We start from the raw sequence: 18,292 nt of genomic DNA, 5'->3' as shown, positions 1-18,292 counted from the left end.
ACACGCTGTAATGCTAATACTGAAATGTCCCGGTTATCCATTGAGAGACAATTTAGAGGCCCGCTCACAGACTTCTCTATGAATCTGTTTTTCAAAGTAACATCCAGTAATTAACCTCTCACCTGACTGCAGATGCTCTGTGTCTGGATTGTATCACTGAGCTGCAGTTTACTGTCCTCCGCTCAGCTCTCAGCTCCTGCCAGGTTTCTGTCCTCACCTCTGGACATCAGTGTGGACTGCTGAGACTCTCCAGGAAATCTTCAAATCGTGTCACATGTGTTTCTCTTTCCAAAGTCAGCGCCTTCAGTGACAGAGGACAGTGTCAGCACAGTGTTGTTGTGAAGAGGCCTTCACCATCAGCAGCCAAACCCCTTTCAAACCATGCAATACAGGATCATTGTATCTGGACTTTATCTTCTTGATATACATTTTTCATTTAATTACATTTTATTACATTTTTATTTTGACTTTAACTTTAATTTTTATTTGTATTTAATTTATTTAATTTGATTAATTTGATCTTTTACTGGACCTTTTAATTTAAATGGACTTTTAATTCCTTTATTTTTTCCTTTTTAAAAGATTTTTTAAAATCATTTTATATCTATATTTATTTTTATAATTTATTTCCAAACTTTTCTTTTATATTTTTCTCAAATGGAGCAATTAATTTCCCCGGGAAAAAAGTGATTTAGATTTCTACGATAAAAAGCTGCAGATCACTAGTGTGTGTGTGTGTGTGTGTGTGTGTGTGTGTGTGTGTGTGTGTGTGTGTGTGTGTGTGTGTGTGTGTGTGTGTGTGTGTGTGTGTGTGTGTGTGTGTGTGTGTGTGTGTGTGTGTGTGTGTGTGTGTGTGTGTGTGTGTGTGTGATCAGCTCTTTCTGACCTTAATGGCGCAGTAACTCTGTGGGTGAATCTCAGGTAAAGGGTCTCCTGTGGGGAGGAGGGCAGGTCGAGGTGAGGTGACGGACTGATGCGTGAAATCAAACGCATCAGCGTGAGGGGCCCGAGTCGTAACCAGTCAGGGGCCCCGGATTCCTGAAAGCACCCCTGCAGGTTTCTGAGAGAATTAAATGAAGAGGGCTAATGAGTTCAGCAAAGAGCCCGAGAAAGAGACGTTTCCTCGGGACACCGGGCGGCTCTCACGTCCTGTGCTGCTCTCTAAAGAGCGGCTGATGGAATTATTACTCGGAACCGTCATGTCTACAATACCTCAGACGCCATGGATCTGTGATGTATGGAAAAGTACCGTGAGAAAAAATGGGTTTGATGTGAAAATAAGAAACACATCACCGCCTAAACAATCAGACCTTTCCTGTGATGTTATATATCTGTTTGACAAAAAATCTGAAGGAGTTTAGAAACCTGCTGTGTTTCGAGGCGCTGGTTCTGCTGGTTCCTGCTGGTTCCTGCTGGTTCTGCTGGTTCTGTTGGTTCTGCTGGTTCTGTTGGTTCTGCTGGTTCTGTTGGTTCCTGCTGGTTCTGCTGGTTCCTGCTGGTTCTGTTAATTCTGCAGGTTCTGCTGGTTCTGTTGATTCTGCTGGGAAAAAACATTCAATTTTAGCTCAGCTGTGGAGCTACCAGTGCTAAATTGTTCTATAGCATTCCATAGCTAAACATGGAAGTGTGTGTGTGTGTGTGTGTGTGTGTGTGTGTGTGTGTGTGTGTGTGTGTGTGTGTGTGTGTGTGTGTGTGTGTGTGTGTGTGTGTGTGTGTGTGTGTGTGTGTGTGTGTGTGTGTGTGTGTGTGTGTGTGTGTGTGTGTGTGTGTGTGTGTGTGTGTGTGTGTGTGTGTGTGTGTGTGTGTGCGTCTCGCTACACTGGAATCTGTCGATGAGACGAGTGAGGCCATCATTTGACAGCACAGCTGGTTACAATCACAGCAGCTCTAAAGACTACACACACACACACACACACACACACACACACACACACACACACACAGGAATCTCTGGCTTGCTCTGTACCCCGATACTGTCCCTCTCTCATCTCATTTTTCTATCACACGCTGTTCTTTTTCCTTCTAACCCCCATCAATATTTGTCTTGTCTTCATGCTCCTTACATACACACACACACACACACACACACACACACACACACACACACACACACACACACACACACACACACACACACACACACACACACACACACACACACACACACACACACACGCACTCCTTTCTGTTTCTCTCTTCACAGCAGGGGGTCTTTTAAATCAAGACCTTTTTATTCCTTCCCAAACCGTTTGTACCGTATATTTAAAATGCAGGCGCTCATTGTTTGACTGATGGCAGGCGCTCCGTCCCTTTGTGATGTGTCTTAACTTACAGCACACAGGAGTGTGTAGCACTCACACACTCCGGTCTCACTTCTGCTTGAACTGTAAGAAATAGCGGCCTAATTGTGGATCGATAAAAGTGGATTCAACAGAAAAATAACGGCAGATATTAGACTCACACTCAAGTGAATATATTCTATTTCTATTTTCCTGAAATGTAAAACCATAAATCGATTCATCTCAAAGTACTTTAAGAAAGTAACTTCTAGTTCCACGACATTGGAGAACGTTCCTCACGACTTAAGGACAATATATAAAACAATTAGTCCGTAGTTATTGTTATTTGCAGCCTCATTGTGTCACAAATATCTTGATTTGCTTCACAGAAAAAAAAGCCCCTTTTTAACTTAGATTAAAGATGCTGGCTGTGATGGTGGAAGGTTTGTTCTTCTCCATGCTTTACACGGGATATAAAGAACAAACTACTCTGTCTTATCCCCTTTTTTTTATTTCTAACGCTGCCAACTCGTTCAGTTTCTTCACAAACAGGATCAGCCTCCTGACCCGCTGGGATTATTTGAATATTAAGTCTCCATATGTCTGCTGACGGACTGCGACAGCCGGCCGCTCCACTTTACAAACTCCCAGCTCATAACTGAGAGGTTTAAAGCATGCTGCGGAAATCTGGAATGTAGGAAACCAGATTACAATCGAGCCTGTGGACGAGGAACATGCTAATCATCCCTCTGTCAAAATGCCCTCGAGCTAATGGCTAGATATGCAAGCTGATAATGATGATGATGAGTGGTTAATGGATGGAAAAACAAACAAAAGAGAACATGAAGCGTATGTATGTGGCATGCACAGACCCTCCCTCTTTGATTTTATGGTTCCTTTTTGTTCCGTTTAAGCTGTTTTGTCGAACAACATATCAAAATGCATGATCCAGGTGAGGCTTATTCCTGCATGCATTTCCATCATATCCCCCGACATGTTTTCCCACGGTAGATAACTGCTCTCCACCTGAACACACACACCTACAGACCACACACTGAATCCCTGTGGACACACTGAAACACAAAGCCGCTTTGCTTTGTATCGAAGCGGAACGTGTGCATGTGTGCATTTACATTTCAGAGGCTTCAGACCTGATGAATGTCAGATGTGGAGCGACTGCCCTCCAGCCAAAAACCCTCCTCATGTCATTTCCTGTTGGCTATATATACACAAATACCCTCTGTATGATGTCACTTCCTGTGGTTTGGACCAGGAGGGGATGCTTTCCCATTGGCAGTGTTGGGGAGAAGTGCTCTAAGTTAGAAACTACTTGGTCAATTTGATTATTTTTACTTTGATTTTTCTGTAGCTCGACTTCTTCCAGTGTGAAGTAGTTCTCAAAGCAGTTTTCCCAGATCTGTTTTGTTGGAAATATTAACAAAGAGTGGGCAGAAATGACGGCATTAGTGGAATTACAGAGAAATCATGGCATGTGTGGCTTCATTCAAAGTGTTTTGCAGCATTTTTTGTCCCTAATTACGGTCAATTTTGGTTTTTCATTCATCTGTTATTTGTTAATGGATCTTGCAAACAGAAAAACACATTTGTCTGGAATCTGGGAGACATATTGTCTTTGGCTCAGAGGCTTCCATTTTGGTTGCACTGGAATGATCAGCTGAATGAATCTCACAGCGAGTTTCAGCTTTGTGTTTATCTGTCTGGCCACAACTGTATTGTTCTCTTCGACTCTCCCCGCTCTCATGGTGTCGTTTCCGTCCGCAAAAAAACTTAAACTCATCAGATGAACACAAACAAAAAGACTCCAAACACAGGACCCTGTTTCTGCTGGATGTGCATAAGCAGCCATTTGATTTGGGTTGGATTTCATGAGGAGAAATACATTTGGGAATACGAGCAGCGATCTATCATCATCATCAACTTTATTCATAAAGCCCTTTAAAAACAGCCGCAGCTGAAACAAAGTGCTGCACATGGATGAAAACACGTAGCACAAAACAGAAAAACAATATCAGAACAACAAGACCAATGAAACCAATGCAGACACAGAGTCTCAGGCTGGGTTAAAAGCCAAGGAATAGAAATGGGTTTTAAGACGAGTTTTAAAAATGGGCAGTGAAGGGGCTTATCTAATGTGCAATGGGAGGTCGTTCCACAGTTTAGGACCGGCAGCGGGAAAAAAAACTATCAACAAGTGCACTTTCTTAAAACTGACTTACTTCCAGATGTGTTATTTATCCCCTTCTGGTGTCAACCCCTCCAGCCATCATCAGAACATTTTAATGAATTATTGAATCATAAAATATATCTATAAAAACATCGAAAGTTCAAATAAAAATAATTAAATAAAAAACTAAAATATGAATAAATGAAAACAATATTTGAGAAAGTTTCATGTCCCCTTGAAACCTGTCAACCTGCCCTGTGTCATTTAAAATAAGCAAAGAGAACGTGCACTCCGTCCTGAACAGCTTCAGCAGATGCTCGCTTTCCGTCCGTCAGCGGCGGTATATTAAACATGAACTGTGGATCAGCATCGCTTTAATCGCCAAGGATAACAAATGCAGGAATTTGTCTTTGTGACACGGTAACTCAGGGACTGCTGCTGCATGCCTGACCCCCCCACCCCCACCCCCACCCCCAACCCCACTCCACTCCTCTCTGTTACATTTCCTGCCGTCAGTCATGCAGGGTGCAGAGACCCTGGATCTGATCCTCCAGTTTTTTGCTCCATCTGGTCTTCATTTCCCCGTCAGTGTGTTTCTCTGGCTCCGGCTCTGAGGGATCTTATTTTTTTGGACAGGTCCGCACGCCTCCCTCTGCTCTACAGTTACACCGTCAGCTCTGACTGACGCCTCTCTGTAAACACTGAGCCTCTAATAGAGCGACACACACACTTTAGTCCAGTTTGACACTAACACACTGAGGCGTTATCTGGTGAGTGTTAGATATACGTGTCAAACACTGAAGTGATACTGTACTTATAATCTGTCTTCTGAGTGTTAAATCCTCACCTCTGAAGATGTGTTTGAGTTCCTCTTCATCATCACTACCCTTCATGTTGCAACGTGTTCATTTAATTACAATAAACTGGGTAGAATTATGTGGATAAAAATGGTCTTGCAGTTTGGTGCATGTACTGTATAAACACAGAAGGAAGACTGTGGTGTAAAAAATAAGCAAATATAGAACGATTATACAATAATGTATTATCTCCCGCCATTTAATACAAAAAATAAAAGGATTTTTTTACATTAAATCTGCATTAAAGTCATTAATGCAGTAAAATAATAACCTAATACATGTTTTTAGAAACTGACACAACTTTGAGCAACGTCATAGTTTGCAGATTATTTCCTATATTTGTTTTTTGTAGATTCTCTACTTTAGAGTAATAAATGATTCTGTGTATGTTATGTTGAGCATTCTTTATACTTATACTCTAGGTCAGGGGTGTCCAAACTATGGCTCGGGGGCAAAATGCGGCCTGTTGTCCATTTGGAATCGGCCCAATCCTGAAGCTTGTGCTTTTCTTAAATTGTCTTTCTGAAATGTAAATGTGAACATATATCACACAGTTATCATGTGTTAATACGCCCACTGTTTCAATAAAGTCAGTCAATTAAAGTTGAAACATTTTCTAATAAAGACTTTACAGAAGCGGCTTGAATTATACCCTTCATATTTCCCCTTATTTCCCACAATCGGAGGCTTCTGTTTTTAAGGAATAATAATTATGCACACATTTACCTACATTTGATGGGTTTTGCTGAATTGTAATTTAACCTATAAAGCAGAATACCTCCCCTCGAGTGAGGGGCCCAGCCCGTTGCATGTTTTCCTGTATGTGGCCCTCAGTGAAAAAGGTTTGGACACCCCTGTGGGATGTATGTTACTAACGTTTGCTATTTGCACATTGACTTTCTATCTATTTCTTTAAATCAAAGTTTATTTTCATATATTTCGATATTCAACATTTAAGGAAAATATAAAAGGCATGATAGAACATTAAATACAAATGCCATGGATGGAAATAAATCAAGATAAAATACAAATAGAAACGGTCAAATAAAGCAGCATGAAATGTAGGACTCGTAGGGTAATCCTAAACCAGCTCTCTCTGGTATTTTTCAACTCTACTTTAATGTTGTAACTCATGCAGGATTGTCTCTAACAGCTGTTGTAAAAGTCTTCTTCCTCACATAGTTTAAATTACCTCTCGAGTAAAAGCGTTACAGACGGACACTACATCATCGTCTGCATAGAGGTTCACCCGAGAGTGATGATCCAGATCAGAGCGACTGTAAACTGTTTACACTGACAGACATCTCTGCTTTTATTCCCAAACGGAGCCCTTCACCTGCGCAGGGATCTGTGTTTACAGGCCGCTCTGTCTGAGAGATAACACACACTCATGGGGATTTATCATCCTCTGTGCAGCGCTATAACACCCCCTCCCTACCTCTCGTTTTCTCTGGCTGATTTGTATACGCAGGCAGGATAGTCCGCAGTATTTGTCATGTAAATGCTCCGCCCTCAACTGCCATTCAAATGTATTTGCATCCGCGGCTGATGTAGGTCAGTGGGGCGTCTGTATGAGGGGTTTAACGAGCAGGTGATAAAGACGTTTGTACGGGAGAGTCCAGGGAGTAAACGTCCTCCTCCACCACGGTGAAACAGAATACCTGCTTCTGCAATGTGAGATATGTCTTGTTTGAACAGGATGTTTAACCAGGATGTTATACGGGGGGGAGTTAACAGAGACGTGTGAATGTATGGGGTATATGTTAGGAAAAGGAAAGCCCTTTATATTGATGGGACCAGTTCATGGTTAGAATTTCTGTTTGTGTAAAGAAAGAAAAGATGACTTTTATTAATCCCCGTGGGGAAATTCAAGAAATCTGCTTTTGACCCATCCTAACGTTAGGAGCAGCGGGCTGACATATGTACGGTGCCCGGGGAGCAGTGTAGGGAACGGTGCCTGCGCTCGGGACACCACGGTAGCACCTTCGACCTTCCAGCCAAGCCCCTAACCACTTTGCCACCACCGCCCTTACCGTGTATTAATCGGCTGCTAAAAATAATTCCACCTGCCACAATTTCCTCCTGTTTGAGAAGCATATAACAATGAGTACTGTGCCGACCTGCTTCGGGAGATTGCTGAGCCTTTCGTTAAAGGAACGTCATCAGTTTCCGATCCATGTCTTCAGGAGGAACCAATGGGCTTGAAGCTAAAATCCACAGACAGGAAGTACAGATTTACTGAAGGATGGACTAATGGATGCTCTTCCTTTTTTCATGCTGAGGGGATTTCCAGATGATGAAAACATAGTTTATCTTTGAGAAAACAGATGTATCAAGCCTTTCTGTCCAGCAGTGGCTCAGTCAGTAGGGGCTTGGACTGGGAATCGTAGGGTCGCCGGTACAAGTCCCCGAACAGACTTGAAATATGGAAAGTGGACTGCTACTTGGAAAGGTCCCAGTTCACCTCCTAGGCCCTGCTGTGGTGCCCTTGAGCAAGGCACCGGACACCTTCAATCCCCCCTCCCCATTGCTCCCCGGGCGCTGCACAATAGCTGCCCACTGCTCCTAGTACTTGGATGGGTTAAATGCAGAGGACCAATTTCACTGTGTGTGCTCTGCTGAAAGAGGGGTTCATCCAGTATTCTGCTAAAACACGAGGCAAAATCTAGCTAATACTACAAACTACTTCTACTGGTGCTTCTACTTATGATACAGGTAGTTTGGTACATATAATATGATAGCACCATGTCATATTTGGGAGAAATGTAAATATTATCTGCGCATTAAGTGACTGAAGTGCATCTGAAGTTGAAACCAGAGTTGTACTTGTATTCATAATGTCAAACGCTGAGTGAGCTTCCAATGATTGACTAACCTCTCCAGATGAAGCCTTTGCATCACCAGGCTGATTCACTGCTTTGTATTCTTTCCATGCTTTATGCATCGGCATGCCTATTAACCCTAATTAGGGTTATTATGGCTGTCATCTGATCCCTCTTCTTCAGAGCGCTGGACACGGTTTCACCTCCGGCTTGGTCTTATTTCTGTTCATCCAAGCTAAACAATATTTGGAAATGTTTTCTGATTGACCTCGATAAAGAGGAAAAGGAGTCTTCTGTTTGAGATGTAGCTGCTTGTTTTACGTTGAAGCTCCAGTGGTATAATAAACCTGGATAGGTTTTTTACTCACAGGTAGTGAAGCAGTACTAAAAGCTGCCGTAGAGAGGACTAAACCGGCCTCACGAAAACAAGCAAAAGGTGTGAAATCCATCACCGTGGGACCAAAACTAGACGTTACACAGTGATTACGCTGTGACTGACAGCAGACTGACAGGGCTGTTTGCTTTCAGAGGTCCTCTTGTGTTTTTATGAGGCCCGCTGCAGACGAACAGGATAACAGGAAGTCATGCGGCTGCAGAGAGACGGTGCTCTGCAGACCAAAGTGTTTCCCTCCCCTTCTAATTGCATTTCATCTTCTCCTCCAGGCTGCACTAACCCCCTAATGTGTGCTTATGGGAACACACTGATATCCTTTAATAAGATCTCCACCTTGCACACACACACAATGTTCCCATCTTCAGACAAACCCGCTCAAAGAAATCTCATATTTTTGAAAGGTTTTCAGAATAGGTGTTTTAGACTCCAGTGAGAAAGTAGGGTAAAGTTCAGCGTGAGTGGGAATCCCCCTTTCTGCAGCAGGAAACAGGAGAAACTTGAATTATCTTACTTATGTAACTTGAGTTATGTCACAATTACACTTATTTTAACCCAAACAGGATTTTTTTGAAGTAGTTTTATTGCCTTTTCTAAAGTGCAACTGCTTCCAAACTGTAAAACGTGCTTTAAACAGTTATGTTAAGCTATGAGGACACGTAGATATTATGTAAACCCATACAGCTTATGTGTTGATACGTCATTGTGATGCATGCATATCTGGCCATTCTCCAACAGGATCAAATAACACCAGAGCAGTACAATGCATCATTTGATTAAAAGACATAGTTAAGGATACCTTTATGTGTTCTGTATGTAAATGAGGGTGTGATTAAGGCTCATACACCACCAAAGTACATGATTGTTGACAGCCAAAGCAAACCAAATTCATCCCACACACTCACAAGAAGTAGATAAGGTTCAGGATGTCTGGGTATGTTAGTCCTTGAAGCACATTTAAGATATTTGCTTCTACTTTTTGTTGATTTGTGTCAGTGCTGGGACATACGACCTCAAAGGTTTGCTCCTAAATGTTACCCTCCAGAGTAGTCCAGGTTCATGAGTGTTATCCAGACCGTTCAGGGGAAGTAACCAGTGTAATTTGGACAGTTATTCTGGGGTTTGAACACAAAAACATGGTGCTTTTTAAGGGTTAAATCCAAATAAAAATGAATCATTAGTAACCTTTATTAAACTGTGGATCCAGTCCTCTCAGGTTTGTTTCCTTGGGATGAAAGCTCGTCTAAGACATGGAAAACGTCTCTGGTTTTGACAGTAACTCTGGTTTTGTTTTGTAGTGGATGCAACCGTTGCATCGGCACAAATCTTTCTGATGGGAACGTCTTTTTTCTGCAGAACCTCAGTGACTCGAAAGCTGCTGTAACCTTTAAGACGTCTCACAGCGAGGCCAGTGGTTAAACATCCAGTTGCTTTCTCACACACAGATGCTGATGTGCTGCCTTTTTTCCAAGCCTCTCCATTAATGCATTAGTCACCACCGCAGCGCTGAAGCGGCTGCCAGCACTTTCTCTGGCTCCCCGAGCTTCTGCTTCAGCACTTTGGTTTGTCTTGCTTTGAACTCTGAAACATGAGGCTGCTTTGGAAGATGTGCAGTTTGAGGGAGGTGGGGGAAAGGAAAACAAAACGTCAGAAGTGTTGAGCGTTGAGTTTCTGAGCTCTCCCAAAGCCGAGTGGAAGTGGTGAGGGAGATGTTGTGTATGACTGGATGTGTTTGTCCTCCGACTTCCATTAAGCTCAATAAAGGTTTTACGACTCTGAGCTTCTGTCTGATAAATAGGATTAAGTGCATCCTCTGTCCCGTCTGTTATTCCACCTGAACAATGACTGCGGGGATGTTCGACCTCGCTTGTCATCAGAAGAGGTTTCAGACACTGTTGTTCTGCAGCCGTTTCATTCAGTCTGTTTTAAAATAGTCCAATCTTTCTCTTGTGGATTGGACTTTTGGGCGATAACTGTTGAAAAGGGGCCAAAATGAATGGAGATGGAGACAGAGTCCGCTATCCGTTCTTTGATTGTTTGCAGTTTCAGTGGATGTGCTTCTGCAACGATGGGCTGCATAGATGTTTCCAGTATAGTAAAGAAGTATATGTTCAGAGAGGAGTAGATTCACTTGGTATTAGAGGGTCAGTAAATCACTCAGTTTGTGTTAGAAAGATCCAACTTTTTGCTTCATTCATGACTTGTTTTGTGATTGTGTGTCACCTAAAACACACACTTTATTATGCTTTGTCCAAACTCTCTGTCTGTGTTTTTTATCAACTTCTTCTTTACCTCCTCAGAACAGAAATGTGGCCTGGCTTCATTCAGATGCATGATTGACCTTTTGCCAAGCAGTACCCGGACATTTAAATCTCTTCAAATTAGAGCCGGTCTCTGAAATGTTTTGCTTCTAAGAGTTGTTGTGAATTTGCAAAAGGATTGTACAGCTGTTGCAGCAGCTCAACCTGCACAAACAAGACTAAAAGAACCAGTGTAGGGCAAAACCTCAGCCAAAAAGAGTGATATATTGCTACTCCTTGGCTGCCTAGCAAAAAGCTTGGAGCTCCTGTGTGATTTATAGGCATTAAGAGTAGAAAATATACATATGTTTGGCTCAAGAAATTCCCCTTTTTTCATGACCTCATTGCAACAGCAGTCCAATAGCCCCACCATACCTGACATTACTCCCTCTGTGAAAATGCATGCACCTCTTCTGAGTTTCCCAGCTTCAGACAGTCTTAATACCTCTGCTGGTTCATTAACATCCTCTCTCCCGATCCTCAGACGTACATCGGCTCCATCCTGGCGGCGGTGAACCCGTACCAGTCTCTCTCTGGCCTGTACGACCGGACCGCCATGGAGCTGTACAGCCGGAACCACCTGGGGCAAATCTCCCCGCACATCTTCGCCGTCGCCAACGAGTGCTACCGCTCGCTGTGGAAGAGGCTGCAGAACCAGTGTGTCCTCATCAGGTAGCTGGATCTTTCTTTTTCAACTGGCGCTCGGTTGGTTTGTGCTTGTCATTGTTTTTAAGCTCCGGCAGTATATCTTTGGCCACTAGGGCGCATAAAAACATCGATCTAGTTGGATTTTGGCTGAGAAACATAAAAAAGGTCCTGAAAAATGTCCTTTTTCTGAAGAACCAGTCAGGAAATCCATACCTTTCTTGTCAGAGGTTATATGGAGCCCTCTAATTGGCCGTTTGTACGAACTGCTGGGATGCTGACCTTGTTTTATCGCTTTCCCCCTCCAAACACTTTGATCAAGTTTCAAATCCCCTGGGCAGTTTGGCTGCAGCTCTGAAGATCTGACCACCACACACACACACACACACACACACACACACACACACTCTCTCTCTCTCTCTCTGCCACTATCTCCATGCCCTGTCTTTCCCTTCCTCACATCCTTCCTCTTTGATTTAAAAGCTGGACGACTTTCACATCCTGCGTCGCTCCATTGTTCTCTCAGACGGACCGAGACGTTCCCTTCCCGCCGACTTCAAAAAACAGCTATTTTTACATCTCAGAAATGATAATATTTGAACCTCGATTTAGCAACGAACGGATACTGGAGACATCACAGCGCTTCACTCTGTGGGAAACGCTGTGTTCGCGGTCATCGAGGTATCCTGAATACGTGGCCAGGGGACATTTCTGAGTGCTGTGGGGTTATGGGGTTGATCTGGCAGCAAATCAGTCACAAAGTCAAGAGAAATATATAAGAATAAGGTCCATCTGGTAAAGGAACTCACTTGTGATCGGGCCATCCATCCATCCTGTTCCCACTGCTTATCCAGGGTCTGGAACTGCTTCAACCCGACTCCAGCCTAAAATTGGTATCGGGACTAAGGCTTATTATTTAGTATCGCCAAACCCGGGTCCCTTTCGGGAAGACTGGTTATCCTTTGCCAGTTATTTAACTCAGAGGTCAAGTTAGACTTTTGGAAACTTTCTTTTAACCACCTTTGGTCAGAGAACCAAATACTGATAGAGGCAAGGCGACTGTTTTCCGTGCTTTAGCAAAACTCAAGGAATGATCACTTCCTGAAATGTTTGCACTTTTTTCAAAATGCCGACTTCAAAAATGTCCGTTAATTTTTTTCTAAATTGTCTTTTTTTTTAACAAAGGTCAGACATTTAAAAAAGTCTGAGTTTTGTTCTAAACTTTGACTATTAGAACCGTCCCACTATTTTCTCATTATTCTGATCCCTTTTTCGTGTGGCCCTAAACGTCGTCTTCACGCTTTTTTCAAATTTTATTTTTTCAAACTTCTGACTCCTTTTTTCTAAACGTCGACTTTTGATTGGTATCAAGGACAAAAGCAGGACTGGTTTCAAGTTATGTAGCTCCGAGCCAACCTAGATCAATCCACATAATCCGTACATAATGGCAGCCCACTGCTCCTTACACTAGGATGGGTCAAATGCAGAGACCGCATTTCGTTGTCCTAGTACTTGTACTCTGTGCAATGACAATAAAGTTGAATCTTCATCTTCTTCTTCTTCAAATTAGACTTTTGAAAACTTTATTTGAATAATCTTTGAGTAAAATGTACAAAGGTTTGAGTTAAGGGACTTCTTTTACGCGCTGTAGGTTCGTTGGTTGGCTTTGTGAGTATAATATCTGCAGAGTAAAGATTATTATATTACGGAAATCTTTAAACAGACTCACCTTTGATTGGTATCAGGGACAAAGACTCATGGAGACAAACACATGTCACTATCTGCAGGACTGATCAGTGAGATGGAGAAACAGTACATCTCTTGTCCTAAAGAGTAGCCAGGAAGCAAAGGGTTGAATAAATCAGACTCCAGAAAGTGTTCTTCCTTTGTGGAGACTTCTTTCTGGTCCTGCAGAGTAAGATAGAAACAGTGGAGGGGGGGAGTCGCAGCCCGGGGCTTCAGGGCACGAGCGTTTGCAGTTTTCTGACAATTAGCAGGCATTAGTTTACAGCGCTGTTTGGCCCCGTTCATTGGCATTGTGGGTAATGAGACCCACATGTCCCCCTTTTCAAAGCTGGTTTGATTTTGGGAAGTGAGCAGAAAAGGAATAGAGGCTTTGCTTTTATTGTTAGTGAGGTTCTTAATGTGATTATGAGATTTCTTGGTGTTCATTGTTGGTTTTCACTGCAGCATGTTGCCCCGTCTGCAGCTCTGAAGCATCAGCGTTGACTGATAGTATGGAGCTAGCATGTTAGCTTAACAACACCCCTTCATCACGGGTTAGTCAGCTTTCTGCATTTATAGGACTTCTTGAACATCGTTTTATGCAAAAAGTCAAATGTTTTCTTGGCAGAACTGTGGCGGTACTGTAGTTGAAGCTTCTGTTACTTTGACTATAGGCGCTTATCTACTGTGCGCACACATCCCTTCTACCTCAGTGATCTCTATGGCTATACAAACTATACTATACCATACTTTGGCTCAGGTCATTAATACACTAATCTACCAATCAGAGGGTCTTTTGATGCTAGCCCCTGCAGTCGATGAAGGGTCCTTAGCCCAGATAATTATCTCTGAATTGCTACGGCATTGAAGTTAGTAACATTTGATAAAAACTAATGCATCTGAGCTTAACAATGTATGTGCAGCTCAGGAAACAATGCGCTCTTGCTCGTCCTGGGCACAGAAACTCTTTTGTCCTGCAGGACGTTGGTCGGTGCACAGAGAGGCGTAAACACAAACATGTCACATTGTCGTCGGGGAAAACCCTGAGCCTCACAATGCCGCCCTTCTGTTCGCAGACCGTATATCTGTGCTGCAGATCTGCTCTGTGTTTGTCTTAATCCCACCGACTCCTGCCTCCTCTCCCGCTCTCATGACTTCTTACTTTGTAAAACATTACCTTGCATTTCCTTCCTGTAACTGTGGGTGTTTTTCTAACTCTCAGCTACTTCATGAAAACGCCACAGAATCTGTAGCTCCGAGACAAAGAAAAACACCAGTTTGGTTGCGTCGTTTTTTCCATGCCATGCAGGCCAGAGAGGAGAAACCACAGACCACCGTCGTGACCTTTACTGTTGTTTCAGCTAAACACAACCTGATGCTGTTTTAGGATGGAGTAATGACACACCGAGCCTCCCAAAACACACACTGCTCTTTCTAAGTCTGACTGTTATCTCTTCCTGAGAGTCCAACAGGACTGTCTGTGAGTCCGAGTCTCATTGAGCACCTCTTCCTCTTCGATACGTAGAGTAAGAGCTGCAGCTGATGGACGTGTGAGGCTGTGAGTAATTGCAGGGCGGAGCGGAGACTCTCAGTTGTTTTTTTACCGCCAGTTTTTCCCTGCTGCCCGTCTGTGTGGGCTGAAGGCTGAGTGAAAGTCAGGACCAGGGCTCGGGGTTCATGTTGGGAGGTAACACTGAACCCTGATCACGTCTAATTACTCAACTACACGGAATAACGTCTCTAAAAACACTTGGCACGTTACTTATTCCCATCTTTCTTAAACAGACTGACTGAGATTCAGAAATGCTTTTATTTTAATTGACTTTAACTGAAAATTATGCAGATTTTTTAAAATAAGGAAGCACATTCTGGGCTGCACTGCCACCAGAATGTGCGTCTGCTGCAGAACAGACGTGTTAATCCACATTTACAGTACACAAAGTCTCCAACGAAGGCTCAGGATTGTGTTACAAGCTACTGCTCATGAGCTGCTGTCCCTGTGAAGCGGCACAAAACCGATTAATCTGCAGATTATTTTATAGATCATTTTTCACTGTAATAGTTTACCAAAGTTGGAGCTTGTTTTACATAAATGATCAATTAAAACATTGAATCTCACTTCTGAGGAGCGGATCGGAGCATTTCTACTGCAAATAAAACCCACCAATCATTGCAGCTTTGCATCCCAGTCTGTATCATCAAAAACTGGACTCAAGGGACTCTAACGAAATATGATTAACATTAATACATTTATTGCATACAGACAAGCTGTGCCAAAATAAAAAGGACTGTTGAAGCGAGCACCGAGAAGTATTTCCCCTTTAACGTCACTATGTAATATAATGAAGCAGACTGAGGCAGAGCAGGAGGAATGTAAACACAGGAAGGAGTGAACGTTTGGAAAGCAGTCCTCGCGTTTGAAACTCGACTAACTGCAAACCCTTCACAGCCGGGTCCACCGCCCGTAAAGCTCGGGGTGATTGATACCTGAAGTTAGATTCTGGGTGGAGGATCGACTTCAACGCTGAGTCAAAGGCCAGCTGCCAAAGGACGTGGTCTGGTTCCCAACCATGACTCCCAGACACACACACACACACACACACACACACACACACACACACACACACACACATTTCCCCCATTGGTACCCCCAAAAAACACCATCGCGATCTGAAAGCGGACCCTCGTAAAACATGTAACAGGGCAACACACACACACACACACACACACACACACACACACACACACACACACACACACACACACACACACACAGAGGAACAATCCCTCTGTGTGTGTGTGTGTGTGTGTGTGTGTGTGTGTGTGTGTGTGTGTGTGTGTGTGTGTGTGTGTGTGTGTGTGTGTGTGTGTGTGTGTGTGTGTGTGTGTGTGTGTGTGTGTGTGTGTGTGTGTGTGTGTGTGTGTGTGAGGAAGAAGGGCTATAAATTGCAAGCTGGCACATCGAGGCGAGGCAGGAAGCTTTCTCGTCGGATTGAGGGATTGTGGGTAATCAGATCCAGGAGGAGGAGGAGGAGGAGAGGAGGAGGAGGAGGAGGAGGAAGAAAGCCTCTGTAACACAGGGCATCTGCTCATTAATGCTCCTGAATGCCACTTTGCGCTTTCACTGATGCGGGTACCTGCCACATGACTTTAATGGACCCCCCCCCCCACCAACACAGCACCTGGAAATCATCCAAACCTTCAGCGCTCTCAGCCAATGCCACCCTGGCAGCTTCTCTTCTGGATAATAAAGCAATGAACAGGAGCAGCTGTTTTATGACCTGTTGGGTCTGGGTGGGGGGGGGGGCGTATCACAAATACGATTCTTGGCTTTAGTCAAATCCTCAGGATGTTCAACCAGGAGACGTCCAGCTGTGCGCCCTACAGTTAGGGTTAGGGTTAATGTGAATTCAAGATAACTTGTTTTAGGCAATTAACCAATTTGAAACTCGTTAGCATAGCATCCATCAAAATAACTGCCATTTTCCGCTTTCACAAACTGCATTCCTCCTGGGCATTTCTTTCGTTGGTTCGAGGATAGTTTTTGATCATAGATGTTGATCATATAGAAAAGGCTGTAGCTGAGAGGTTAGGTGGTTGTCTGCTAGCCTTGGCCTGGCAGTCAACTTGTCGAAGTGTTCTTGGGGAAGATGCTTTCACATGAGTTTGATTAGATTGCGTTACATTTCTAGACGCTTGCATCCAAAGGGACTTACAATAAGTGCAATAAACCGTAGAGATTCAAACTGTAAAGCGAGAATCCTGCAGGTTCTTTAGCTTTCTATCAGCCAACTGGATCAGGGTGCGACTGCATTAGCTTCACTATCTAAGAACTACCAACAGAAAAGATGTTGTGGTTTGCCTTAGCCATGGTGCATCGAAACAGGGGTGTTCAGTCCGCGGCGTAAGATGAGTAGACTTAAACTCAAATTCCCAGTATCAGAGAAACTTTGAGAGAACGAAAAGGTTTCTTCTTGTTCCTAGATGATGTCCAAAGGGTCAAAGTGTGTAATGAAACCCTGGTAGAGGTTTTAATCCACAGAGATATACGGGCTGATATAGAGTAGCTGCCGTTGCGTCCACAACAGCCCAGATTGGAGTAAATGGCAGAGCTCTGAGGTGCTAATCCTGTGCAGCCGACAGCCCTCCCGACCCAGCAGTTTGCCCTGACCCCCTGACCCCAGAGGAGGCGTGAGGTCAAACTCAAGACTCTGCAGCCTCGTTAATTACTCAGGCATGCAGGGGTCACTGGGGCCCTGCAGAAAGGATAGGAACCTTACCTGAGAGGTGTTGTTCTCCTGGGGTTTGTCTCCTGGGGCTTCTCTCCTGGAGGCAGATCCAGAGTTTCACCATGACTGAAGGGAGGTATGCATCAGAGGAGGAGAGCATGATGGGAAGGAAGCATGCTGAACCAAGTGCAACACGAGACCAGCTGTTGTTGTGAACTTGTGTCGCTGTGTGACCGACGTAGGGATTTGTTTTTCTGTGACGCACAAAATGGTGGCGTTCATGAGCAAATTGGGAAGAGTTAGAGGGCCAGTTTTTGAACTACAGTTAACTGACTTCCAGAGATTAAAACATGCAAGCAAAGTTGCTGGCGATGCACATCTGGACTCCCAGGCTCCTCCCACAATGCAACGCTCAATAGATTTAATAAAGAAAGGGAGAAACATGAAATTCAGTCACTATATTTTATTCTAGTGAAAAAGGTCTCGGTTCTGGAAGAGGCTCTATTTTTCTCTTTGGGGTTTTCCCTTTCCTATATCTTTTAGTGCATGTAAATGGTCTGCAAAGCCTAAAATCACTATGGAACGACCGCACTTCTATTGCCTAGCGCTCCAACATAGTGTACTTGATAGGCTAGGGGGCGTTTTAATATGCAACTAAGACAATTTCTAATTCCAACTTTTGGTGAATTCATGGGAAATCAGTAGACACACAGAGACACAGTTAGTTAAAACAAGTTGTCTTCCCAGTGGTCTGAAAGAAGACACGTTATGGAAGCAAACCTCAACATGTAAATGACTTAAATGAGGAGCAGAGGATCGTTTGTTTATCTCATTGCGTTTCACCTCTCGTCTCAGTTTC

At 43.6% G+C, this 18,292-nt stretch overlaps 1 protein-coding gene across 2 annotated transcripts in view; it reads left to right on the top strand.

Annotated features, from left to right (window-relative positions):
* myo10 (myosin X) overlaps positions 1-18,292 on the top strand; it is a 107,203-nt gene that overhangs the window by 52,423 nt on the left and 36,488 nt on the right. For both annotated transcript variants that reach the window (XM_063886277.1, XM_063886278.1), the window contains exon 4: positions 11,319-11,506. In XM_063886277.1, coding sequence (XP_063742347.1) covers positions 11,319-11,506 — 188 coding nt within the window. The remainder of the gene's footprint in view (positions 1-11,318; positions 11,507-18,292) is intronic.

Source organism: Eleginops maclovinus, chromosome 6, assembly GCF_036324505.1.
Source record: "Eleginops maclovinus isolate JMC-PN-2008 ecotype Puerto Natales chromosome 6, JC_Emac_rtc_rv5, whole genome shotgun sequence".
NCBI classification, from domain to species: domain Eukaryota; kingdom Metazoa; phylum Chordata; class Actinopteri; order Perciformes; family Eleginopidae; genus Eleginops; species Eleginops maclovinus.
This window is presented reverse-complemented; position numbering and strand designations above follow the sequence as displayed.